Source organism: Lethenteron reissneri, chromosome 14 (genome assembly GCF_015708825.2).
Source record: "Lethenteron reissneri isolate LAM-NWPU_2019-01 chromosome 14, ASM1570882v1, whole genome shotgun sequence".
Taxonomy (NCBI): Eukaryota; Metazoa; Chordata; class Hyperoartia; order Petromyzontiformes; family Petromyzontidae; genus Lethenteron; species Lethenteron reissneri.
This window is the reverse complement of record NC_083792.1, coordinates 11,969,031-11,981,656: the sequence shown is the minus strand read 5'-3', so window position 1 is coordinate 11,981,656 and position 12,626 is coordinate 11,969,031. Positions and strand designations below refer to the sequence as shown.

The window sequence follows — 12,626 nt, the reverse complement described above, 5'->3', positions numbered from 1 at the left end:
GGGGGGGGGATAAACCGGTTTATTCATAAACGTTCCGCAACTGCTAATCACTTGGGTTAATTTAACTCTCGAGAAAGATTGACGTTGGCTTTGTTTTTATTTCTGAGCGTTATTTATTTGATGTCTAGAGCTGATATTCACCTAGGGAGGTGCCACGTGAAGCCGCGCATCGTAAGCAGGTAATTAACACGATAAATTGTGTGTCGGTGCAAAAAATTATGGACCAATAAAACCACATGCTTATGAAATATAGTTAATCAATGAGGCAGGGTGCAAATTGTCTTATACACAAATGACCTTTGTGTGAGCACATATTTAGGAAATTATGACATAGCCACTTAATCTTTTTAACATCTCATTTGTTCTATCTTGCAAGTTCTCATTCTCACGCGGTGTATTACTGATCACACTCCGTGCGCTGCGGCATTTATTGGCATCAAAGTTTTCACAAGTAGTGTTGTCCTGCTCTTCGTGCCAAACTCTTGTCTTTTTGAAATAGTAGCTTCGTTGCACACAGTACGCTGTGAGGATCTGAACCTGAATCAGCTGGAAGGCTTTATTAAATTACCCATTATTCATTCATCAGGGCAGCAGCTTGGAGGGCTGTTTTGGGTGATGGTCCACGTGGATGGTTTTAATTGCCTGAAAATGTCATTCCAATTCACGGACTCTGCTTCGTTCGCTTCAGACCGCACAGACGTCAGATGGGCGAGACTTGCGTTGATTGCATGACCACGTGAGGTGAGCTAACCAGAGCAGCGGTTTAACGATGCAACACATTCATTGTCTAATACAGTATCGGCTTTGCAGCTCAAGATATGTGCATCGAGTAACGCGCACGTTATAAGAACCGGCGTTTTTCATTTCACGTGAGTCGTACGTGTACGGCATTGCGTGTACGTGACCCTTGCCGTCTGTAGAGGCTGCTGCATTCGCCACAATGTTAACAAACAAAAAAACCTGATTCGATTCTTGAATTTGAATCGCCAGCCTCAATCGTGATCATTCATCCAGTCGTTTAATTCGTCAAAGTCGTATAATTAGACGGCTGGTTACATGCCACGAAATAATACGTTAACATGCGTGATTAAAAAAAAAACTGAAATGGTTATATCTTCTTGGTTCTTTCGGTAAAGTCACGTAGAAGGGAAATAATAAATTAACAAAAATAAAACATAACAAAATATTTTTATTTTTATTTAATTATTTCCCTTCTACGTGACTTTACCGAAAGAACCAAGAAGATGAATCCCTGCAGTCAAGAAAGCTTTAAATCGAAATGAAATGGTTATATTCAATTTTTATACATTACTGCCAAAAATCACATTGTAACGTTGCCTGTTACTGAGCGACGAATTCCCACATGCAGTCTGATGTCGCATACTCCTTGTGCCTCACAGAGACAGCTGCCATCGGGGGTCCCCTTGGCTAGACTGCAACAGGGCATTGGAATGGTTGAGGTTAAATGTGATGCAAGGCACTTTGAGTTACCGAGGCATTTAAACACCTATAAATGCAAATTCTTGTCATAACTTAAGATTCGTATGAGCACTGCTCATGCAGGAGCTGCTATTGCGCTAGAGATTCGATCTGGTACCTCTATTGGCCAGAGTAAAATGCACAAATGAATACAATTGTGCATGCCAAATAATCTATTCTCACCACACAATTCAATGCATTTGTTGTGAGTTTTATAATACATTTTCGTGATAAATCTATGCATTTTCATGCCCCTATTTTCCACCCCGTAGCACAAAGGTCAATGCCCAGAACAGACACGTACTTGTATCCACTAAAAGGAGAAATTCCGCTTTATGTGTACAATACAACGTGGATTTGCATAGCGTCTATGTGCGAGCACATCTCGAGCATGCACCGTACGTAGCCAACTGTGATAACAATCAGAGGTGCGGGGGGGGGAAGCACAACAAACTAAACACAGAAAGCAGTTCTCAAGAAACTACTTTTCTATCTCGCAGATTTACAAGTGCATAGCTCCAGTGGCTCCCTAATATCGGAAGGAAGAGCGTTCCAGACGGCCGCAGCGCGCGCACATTTATGTTCGCAGAGAGACGCGGTCGCACACGAGCGGAGGGAAGTAGTAAAGGCCTTGAATCTGTATTTGAATGGGGGGCGGGGGGGGGGGGGCAAGGGAACCCACAGCATGGGCGTCCGAGGGAAGGGAGTTCCAGGCTAAGGGGACCAACAGGGGGGGGGAGGGGGACGAGTGACCTTCAGCCGAGACAAAGGTCGACCGGTCGCTGGAGCGGAGGGGGCTGTGTGTGTCGAGGGGATTCAAGGGAAGGTGAGTGGGAGAGGTCGACAGGGGGCAAGTCCATAGAGCAGTGTTCTTCACACAAATCAGGGGGAGGGGGGGGGGAGGTGGAGGGCACTCACACCGATGAGACATCATCAGTGTGAGGGCCGCTACACATTTGACAGCCGCACAACGACGACAGGGGGTGTATTGTCGGGGGGGGTGGGGGGGGGGCACGCGTCAAGGGCCGCCGGTGCCCGCGGGGGCCTTGCGATGAAGAGCGGTGCCGTGGGGGCTCTTGACGACGGGGGAGTGCAGAGTCGTGGAATTGATCCACGGTTGGACCGGGAGTTGGCGGAGGGATCGGAGCGCCGTGCTGGTGGTACAGCTTTGCTCAACACCCTTTGACGTTGTCCTCCGATGTGCCCGCGGTCTACGGTGCATGCTGACTGTGAATCTTGCTCGAGCGGAGGCTGGCAACAGCCCTCTCCCCAATAGCCGTAATTGCTATCGCAGTGGTTGGGTTGGTCGAGTATGAAGCTGCCTTCCATTGTGATTGATCCGAGGGCACATTAGCCCGGTTCTCATGGCCCATTGGACTGCGCGCAGTTTAAATTGCGTGCCATTTACTTTCAATCAATTCATCTATCAAGCGTTGTCCTTTTATCAATCCAGGCAAGGGCCCCATTAAAATGCATTACCCATCTGTATGTATGTTTAACTTCCTTCGCACCGTACGTAGCCAACCGTGCTAATCGGATGTGCAGGGGAAGGACAACAAACTAAACCTGAAAAGCAGTTCTCAAGAAATTATTATTCAATTTAGATTTAAAAGTGCATAGCTCCAGTGGCTTTCTAATATCGGAGAGAAGAGCAAACTTGATGACCGCGATGGCTGGGCCAGAGATACTTGGACAATTATAATGACTGTATCTTCTAGATTATAAGACTCACTTTTTAGCCTGTGTTTTAAATCAAAAAGTGAGATTGCATCTTGTCATTCGGTAGCTGTGTGTGTGACAAGATTTGTATCACTTTATTAACACCGGGCACAACGTTTTGGGTGCATCTTACTTTCCGTAGCGTCATATAATCTAGAGAATATGTATGCAGGAGCCGTCGTAGATTAAACGAAATTAAAAAAAAAGCCGATTCTTGTGGAAGATCACCAAAGCGAGCAGTGTGTCACCTCGCAATTGCAGGTTACAGTCGAGACGAAGATTTGCAGCTCGTGGTCACTCGCCAAATCGTTTTTTTGTCAGTTTTCCCCCCCATAACACTTTCTTCCGTGTGTGAAAATGACTCGTAGAGAGCAACAGACCAATACAGTATTCCTTTTTTATTTTCTCTACAAATAAATGTTTCAATTGTGCTGTTGGTATCGTGCCATGATATTTTTTTTAACAATCCATTCTAAACAATTGTAGCAAGCAGCGCATCTCATTGTGCCACAGAATGACCCTGGAAGATGTCACAATTACTCAAAGGGGTCTCTTTGTCCACAACAAGCTTCACATGGTGAACTTGGGAATGAGATTGATTCGATTCTAATGGACAAACCCCATATCGTCACTTTGTCTTCAACAACTTAAACACAGAAAGCGACAGCAGACTGTAACGATGCTGTACTTAAGCACAGGCAAAAATATGAGAGAAAAAACACATTGCAGGCTAAATAAATTTTCAAAACTAATTGCCGTAAAAAAAATGGTTAACATCAAAAAACGATGCTCGCAGGTGCCTGATCGTAGGCTGACTCTGAGTGACGGATTCAAATGTCTAGAGGCTCGAATTGATTAAGTGGATGTCACCCTACTTTAATTCAGTAAAACATTTAACATGTCATGCAAACAGTGTTATTCATGTAATAATCACACCAATAATGTGTATTAATAAAGCTGGAATATGCCCATCCGAGTGAAGAACTTAATCAATGATAATGTTTTATCGTGTGCTACCAGTTGCGACTGAGATGAGACCATACAACTCACCACACTAGAGAAGTGTGTTTGATCCCAAACCCATATTGGAAATCCAGCCTTATCAAATAACATTTCTCTCACACATTTGCTATCTGAGCCACCCGGTCATCTCCAAATGGGTGACTCTCAACACAACCTCCAATTAACAACATTCACATGCTATGATATAAAAAATAACATTTTCACACCGCGGCTATTTCTGTCTATGTTGTGTGTGCGCGTGTGGATCATGGTGACTCACAAATACATGTTTGGGTATTGTAAGATTCCACACCAACAGGTTCATGTGTCCTGAATAAAAGTTTAGAATTATCTTGTATAATGATCTTAGCGGAACACATAAAAACGCAGCAATAAAAAATGAATTAACAATAAAATGGGATGTAGCGATGGAAACCAGGTTAACGCAATGTGCTATGGACCCAGCTTCCTGTGTTCAATTTGCAGCCAGAGCTAACGTCAGTGGTGAAGGTTGCATTACCCCACTCCCTCCGCCACTCCCCTACTTGACCAACTCGCATGATGTACCAGCTTGGTGATGTATGGCAAAACAACCCCATGGCCAAATATGGAGTGGGGAAGCCTTTATCCAGAATTGCTATTTTTGTGTTTGAACATTCGCTTACTATTGTTATGTTTACGAGGGCACCCAATATCCCGGGAGGTCTTTGTATTGAAGGAATGGGTTGTTGTATCAGATCGTTTGGTCTTTGTTGTTGCACATAATAACCTGTGCAAGCCCATAATTGGATTTTTGGTCAAACATTTCGTGTGTGTATATATATACAATTGCTTATTTGTTAAGAAAGTAAATAATTGGCTGAGTGACAAAGATGCTCATTGCCACAGTGAACTAACTGTATATATTTTTTCATACTCTGCATTCGATTGTGAGGACACAAATACACAATTGAAGGGCTCGAGAAAGCATCGAATTTGTATGGCATATGATTTGGGCTTCACTGTGAGCAGCACGGTGCAATTGGTAAACATAATTCTGAAAGTATCGTGATATTTGTTAAACAAACACCACGCGTGGCCTAACTGTATGCTCAAGAATGGATATGGCTCTGCTGTCACCGGTAATCTCCGTGTTCGCTAAAGCATTTTGGTCCTCATCTGACCTTTCCCTAAAAGACAAAACCCATTCCCTTGTGAGATATGTTGGTCATGAAAATTCACTCACAGACATAGATCCCTACGTATCCCACATACAGCCTTATGGGCTTTTGGAGCGCGTTCCATTTTGCGAGCATGGTGCATGAGTGGGGTTGTGTGAAGAGCATGCCAGGGTGCCTTGGGCAAACTCAGGGACAGGTTTTGATATCGCTTACCATTGATGTCAGCTGTGGCCAGCAATCGAACTGAGGTTGCCGAGTTGTATTGTGCCGTGGGGGCCACCACTGCCCCACCTCCGATGAACACGGTTGGCTACGTACGGTGCAAAAGACGTTCAGCATGCATACATACACACCCGTACAAACATGTGCGCTCGCACGCGCACTCGCTTACTATACTTAATACACTAACGTCACCTAAATTAACAGACTGGCCATGCTGATTATGTCATTGACAGTGTGGGTGATAAATGTACTTGGAAAAATGTACTGTCGAGTTGCAGGATGGCTTTGTTCCACACAGAACACTGAACACACCATTTAATTAGGACCACCCATGCAAGGGTCCTGTGTGTTTAAAAAAAGCATATTCGTTACTATCTTGCAATAAAATTCTTTTATTTTAAATCGCAAAACACTGCACGAACTTATTTTTTTAGAAAATAAGCAAATGGCTGTAATTGGCGTGACCACCTGCCGTTAGTTTTAATGTGTCAATTGTACAGTGCTGCAGGTGCAAATGTTATATATATATGTGTGTATATTCCTACGGACGACTGCATTGCTGTTGAATGTTGATTCGATGTCTCAAGATTGCCTCTATATCTTCTCACAGAGATGACTGCAATTCCCTTAGAAATGGCATTTCCAGAGTATATTCCATACGTATTATTTTAGGCATAATTTGTCTTCCCCATATCATCGTCATCATCGACCATGATCTATCGACTGCCGGATGAAGGCCTCCCCAAGTCACTGCCTTGTGATGGAGCGAGCTGTCTGCTGTCTAGTTCAGGGGTCTACGACCTGTAGCTCCACAGCGGCGTGCGGCTCTTTAAGGACCGCTTAGTGACGGTTTTTATTATTAAGGTCCCCATCATCTCGTATTCACCACAGCGCATTGTGGCTATTGAAATATTGACTTTTTTTTTTTACCAAATTCGAACAAAAAATGTCTCTTCTTGTTATTTTGGTTGCATATTTTGCGGCACAATGTCAATCCACTGCTGGATAAAGACCTCCCAATGCTGGGTTAATCATGGGGTGGATTTGGCCAATGCAGGTTGGCAAAGGGCGCTAAGGGTTCAGTTATCACTCTGGGCTGATGTGAGCCATGGGCGCTATTTAAAATCAGTAGCCATCTTTAGTGCTGTCCATCAACCACTGCGTTGCCGCTCCTGCGCATATAGGTAGCATGCATCTTCACAAAAGGTCAGTTCTGTTTGTATAACATAGGCAAACACAAATAGTAGATACCATAGAAATACCAAGAAAATCCACCACAAGATTCGTTCTCTCTCTCCCTCCATCAGCTCTGATGCCCCCACAGTCTGGAACTCGCTTCCTCTTGTCACGTGTGCTGTCGACTCCCTAAATGGTCAAGTCCAGGCTCCACTGCCTCCGCCTATGACTGACTGCCTCTACAAAATACATATCCACACTGTTCCCGTACAAGCGTCTTGAAATGTTATCACGTGTTAACGCGATATAGATCCACGTACTGCTGTATTGCAATCGTGACACTTCTTGACATTTAAAATGTGTCGTTTACATTGTCTTAAATTCATCGCTTAAAAAAATCCATAAAGAGGGGGAAATGCTTGCAGGCTGGACACAAACAGAAACAACGACATGTCACAGTGTGCTCACAGAATGCAGGAATGCACGAATCTCCACATGCCTTGCAAGCATGACATGCATGTCATTCGTTGACCGCTTTGCAGGTACAGTACAATGCTATCGGCCTCGCCTCTAAAGAGAGCTGAAAGTTTGTCCATATTTTTATTTGAGTTTAGCACGTAGGGCTTTCGCGGCCAATATCATCCATAATGCAGTTTTTTGGGTTAGATTGTGTTGGCTGTGTCGGGTGTTGGCGGGTTTAACGATGCATTAAAATCTGTATTATGGATTATTATTTGACACATTGTTTGCTGATCCTGCGTCGGCAGTAGTGCACAGGCACAGATAATAATTAACAAAAACACTCCTGAACACATTCATCAAAAACATTTGACTTCAAAGAACGTTTTGGGCAGTGGTCCATTTTCATAACATATTTTCGTTTGGACCACCCCACTCAAAAGAGGAAATTGAAAGTGTTGCCCATTCCATTGAGACAGCGTTAACCCAAAATGTCTTGCACGTTGTTGATGCTTTGTTAATTTACTGTGTTCGATGTTGGCGATGTTTCGACGCTGGCGTTTCACCCCACGCAGGCTGTTCGAAACCCATCCCGAATGCAAGGATGTGTTTTATCAGTTCCGAGATTGCGAGGACCTCCAGAAACTGAAGATGAACAAGCAACTGCAGGCACATGGGCTGAGGTAAAGTGCTTGCGGCACCGCTTTTTTGCAAAACATTTGATCAGAAATTAGGAAAGACTTTGGTAAAACGCACAGATTAATTGCATTTGCGTACGTTCAGTATTTTCTACAGAACGTCCTGGACTATTTGTTTTCACCCGTTTTTTTCATGTTCAACACGCTTTATTTCTACACCACATTAATTGCACTTTTGTTTTCGCCTTTGAATAATTCATTCATATTTAATGCTTATTAAAGGCCATATATTAAATTGCCTAGTTTCGTGAGCCAAGTAATTTCTCTTTATTTATTTATGTACGAATCACCGTCTGAAGTGTAAGCCGATGAAGCTTGGTGCAGCGTGAATGCTGTTTATATCACATTGACAAACGACCTCTGTCAGAAGGCAGTAAAGTGTGCACCCTGTCCGTGATTGTCACGTGTCATTTGTCAATGTAATGGCCCATTTCTCTGTTGGGTGTTGATTGAGATTGTGTGGGGAGTTTATTTTACATTTGTTATAAACATTTATCTCAATGACGGGTACAATAAATCTGATGGCATAGTTAACTCCATTGATTGTCTTAGTTACACACAAAAAAGTATCAATTATGATTTCACACGGGGTTCCTTGCTAATTCCCGTCAGTGGAAAATTGGAAATCCTCCTATATAATTGAATTTAAATGAAATTTGAGTACGGCTCGGTCGTGAAATTTGCATTCAACCCTTTGCTCACCTTGATGTTTATTCTGATGAAGACAAACACCATCTTCCTTGGTGTCCAAACGGAATGCATTATCGCCTCATGTCTTTGCACACGACCTTATGCTCTATTCCAGGTTCACCAATATTAAATAGTAAAGGTATCCTCAGATGTTCCGCAATGTTTGCAAAAAAATTTGATTCGAAGGTATAAGTCATGCGAACCTCCTGCTTCTGCCAGAACATGAACAAATGTAGATAGCCACGAAGGACTGCTGTCGTTCTTCATATGCCTGTGTAAAGGTAGCTACCCAGCAATGTCTTTCTCATGACATGTCTGGCAGGAGGGCCTTCTGTTGAGGGTATTTCGGCCAAGTTTTCTCTGCTGGCCAGACATCTCAGACTAGGTGGGAGCACCCACACTTTACCCCACCACACACAATCTGCAGATTGACTAACAATGGCACGCCCATTCATAACTACTGGGTGGACAGAGGCAGGGAAGATTTGAGAAACTTGCCCATTGCTTCAACTGCCGCACCAGGAGACGTGGGGTGCCGCCGTGGTGAGATGTTAACTATCTCGCCTGGTATGAAGGAGGTCGTGGGTTCGATACCGAACCTGACGCCTGCTGCTGTATATTTGAAGTTTGCGTGTTTTCTCCGTGGTCGTGTGGAATTTTCTCTGGGTCCTCAGGGTTTTCCTTCCACATTAAAAAAACATGCGTTCAGATTATTTGTCTGCTATACATTTCCACGTGATAAAGCCACTTCGACTAGCTATCATTTGTGGCCAAGTCGCTTATTAAAAACAGTTATATAGCTCAGTGGACCTACACTGGTAAAATTTGTTTAAAATAAATAAAGAATTTTAAAATACTTGAATTAGCGACCTTTGGATTAGTGTGCCAACCATTACACCAAAGTAGCATCTTATGAACATACATGAATAAAATAATTCATAATGGACAATTGCCATTGTTGTTAACTTTGGGGAAAGTGAATTAGATACTTATTGGTCTAGCCAAGGAAGCACTGGCCACGTGATGAATGTTCCCAACGTAAGATAAACATTTGTGGAATCACCATATTTAGTGTAATGAGTGAAGGGTGAAATATGCCGATTGCCCGTACAGCGAAATAAACAAGGAAAGTTCATGGTCAGATAGAGGAGCTATCATGAGACTTCCTATCTTGCAGAGGACCAACGAGAACACCGTGTAGCATTTCTCTCAAGCATCTTGTGCAGCCAGATTCCAGGCTGTGCTCTCTATTGGGCCGGTTGAAAATTGACTTTCCCATTGCATAAATCCTGATAAAGGTAAACGTCTTCTAACATTCTGTTGGTCGCCATTGTCACCTTCCGCTTACCAAAGAAAAACCTGATTGGTGCTTCTCAGCATTTTCACTTCAGGGAAAGCACATTTCTCATTTGCGCTGTTTCAAATTACTGCTGGGGAAGCTGTGGTGGGAAATAAATGCGCAGTCAATAAATGCGTTCAATGGAAGTGGCAGCTCTAATCACCACGGACTTTAACACACGCTAACTCATGTAAATGTGCACACGAGAACCTTTTTTAAAGCATCTCGTTGGCTACTTTTGTCGATTTAGGAATCCATAATAATACTGTTGCCAGATGAGCACTTTTAACGGCCAATTTATTAGCCGTGTAATTAAGCCATTGATTAATCGATTCATTTGAATCCTTACACTCACGACACACGCGTTGAATTGTGCGTGAAAACGTATTACGTATTACTTAGGAAAATGACATGTAAATCAGAAGCACGGACGTTGACAAAAAAGGCTGAACAAAAATCTGAAAAAGGTGCACAAAGCGGCATGGAAAGGGCACATGCGTGGATTAGAGAACGTAGTGCAAATTAGAGACATCGCAAGGACTGATAATTGTTTTTTTACCCTTTAATCTGGCAACAAAACTGACACCTTTTTTACGAGGAGTCATGTTTGCATAGACCACAATACCTGCGGTCATAATGCAAACAAAAAACACAACTCTGATAATGTATGCACTGTCCTTGAAGTTGATTGGTCCACACCCGAGACAGCTTTTCTTAGAGCCTAGTCTCACATGGTGTTGGACCAGATGGTCCAACCCCATGTGAGACTAGGTTCTGAGACTAGGCTCTAAGAAAAGCTGTTTCGGGTGTGGACCAATCAACTTCAAGGACAGTGCATACATTATCAGAGTTGTGTTTTTTGTTTGCATTATGACCGCAGGTATTGTGGTCTATGCAAACATGACTCCTCGTAAAAAAGGTGTCAGTTTTGTTGCCAGATAAAAGGGTAAAAAAAACAATTATCATATTTTGCTACTGGCAAATGAGGTACCAATGATCGCAAGGACTGTTGTGAAATGTGCGTGGACTTTGGGCAGGATGCGTCGCTCAAAGGATGGTGGCAGGTAGTCGAGACTAATGATGGGGTGGCAGCCAAAGGAGGAGAGTTGGGATCGATTGTTGCCTCGCAAGATCAATTGAGATATTTTTGGATTTGCCTGTATCTAGCACTGAATATACCACGATTGATTATGGTGACAATATCCGTATGATATCCCAAAGTTGCATTCAGGATGCAGTGAATATGATTACACAAATGGAATAAGACGAACAAGAAATGGTGGAAATGAGATGGCAAAAATAACACAAAAACAAATATGGTCTCGAATTAAATCATGACCCTGCAATCAAGATAATCATCGACTAGTTGGGCATGTAATTGTCGCATGTCTAATTTATGTGCAACCACATGCGCATTAGAATTACACACATACATGAAGCCTGTTATCTAAGTTTGATTCCTGGCAATAGGTAAGTTAAATGAGGAGTGGTATCTAGTTATCGGCCCTCCTTTACCAATAAGCATTGACCTGTGTGGTGGTGACATAACGTGAGTCCTTTATCTAGAAGTGCATTGACAAAGGGTTGTAAACTTGCCATTATTCTGCACATCTACACATGTACTGGGAAACACAAATGGGTGTGTGTACAAAGTAACGGTTACATTTTCAATTGCAAACATCATCGATGCTTTTGAACGTTATATCTCCAGGGTGATGTCGTTTATCGAGAAAAGCGTGGCTCGGCTGGAGCAGGAGTGCGTGTTGGAACAGCTGATCGTGGAGATGGGCAGGAAACACTACAAGTACAACGCGTCCCCAAAATACTACTCGGTACGGCACTCACTCATACCACAGCAGCAAGTCGCTGTGCGTTGTCGGTGAATCCTGATGCGTACTCAAAACCTGACGCCCTTTGCTTTTCTTGGCTATTTTACAAAAGCAATCGCATACGTTGGCGTCCTGTGTAAATGTATCGCTGGCACACTATATTTACCTCCATGACCAAATTACCCAGAGAGCACTCGGCCTAATCGGATATCAGAAGGTAAGCAGAATTTAGCCTGGATAGTGCTCATATGGGCAATTATCATGTGCAAAACATGGAGTTATACGCCGCTGTTAGGCTATGTTGTCAGCAGAGGGCAGTCCAGAAAAATCCATTGTTGTACTGTACTATGCTCGAACGTCTATGCTCTCCGCATTCACCAACCCGCACTGACCAGCGTGGTGAGGTATGGTCAAATGACAACCACTCACAGCATGGGGAGGCTCACATTCAGCAGTAGGATTACAAAAAGGCACATATACATGCGATAAATATTCAAAAACAGTGATGTATTATATTCAACCAGAAAAAAAAAACCTTGAGATTTGCATCTAATTTGCAAGAGGGTCCTGGAAATAGCAGCAATACGTCACTTACACGTAAACAGTACAATTTAACAAAATTAATTTTGCACACAAACAAATACATTTATTATATTTAGGCATTGCAAATATTAGTTATGAAGGAAACGTATTAAGATGAAATATAGAAACCAAAAACAGTACAAAATGTCGTTACATTTTGTTAAAATGTTCATATGCACCAATGCAGATTGCCTAAATTCGGCCAATTATTTTTCATGGTGTATCGCTCACGTACATCCAGGCTCACAGCGCCGTTTCATAGCAAAGTTTA

At 42.9% G+C, this 12,626-nt stretch overlaps 1 protein-coding gene across 1 annotated transcript in view; it reads left to right on the top strand.

Moving 5' to 3' along the window:
• The window catches only part of LOC133342397 (neuroglobin-like), a 30,511-nt gene that overhangs the window by 7,168 nt on the left and 10,717 nt on the right, over positions 1 to 12,626 (top strand). Inside the window, exons 2-3 of the mRNA XM_061551547.1 lie at positions 7,793 to 7,900; positions 11,656 to 11,776. Coding sequence (XP_061407531.1) covers positions 7,793 to 7,900; positions 11,656 to 11,776 — 229 coding nt within the window. The remainder of the gene's footprint in view (positions 1 to 7,792; positions 7,901 to 11,655; positions 11,777 to 12,626) is intronic.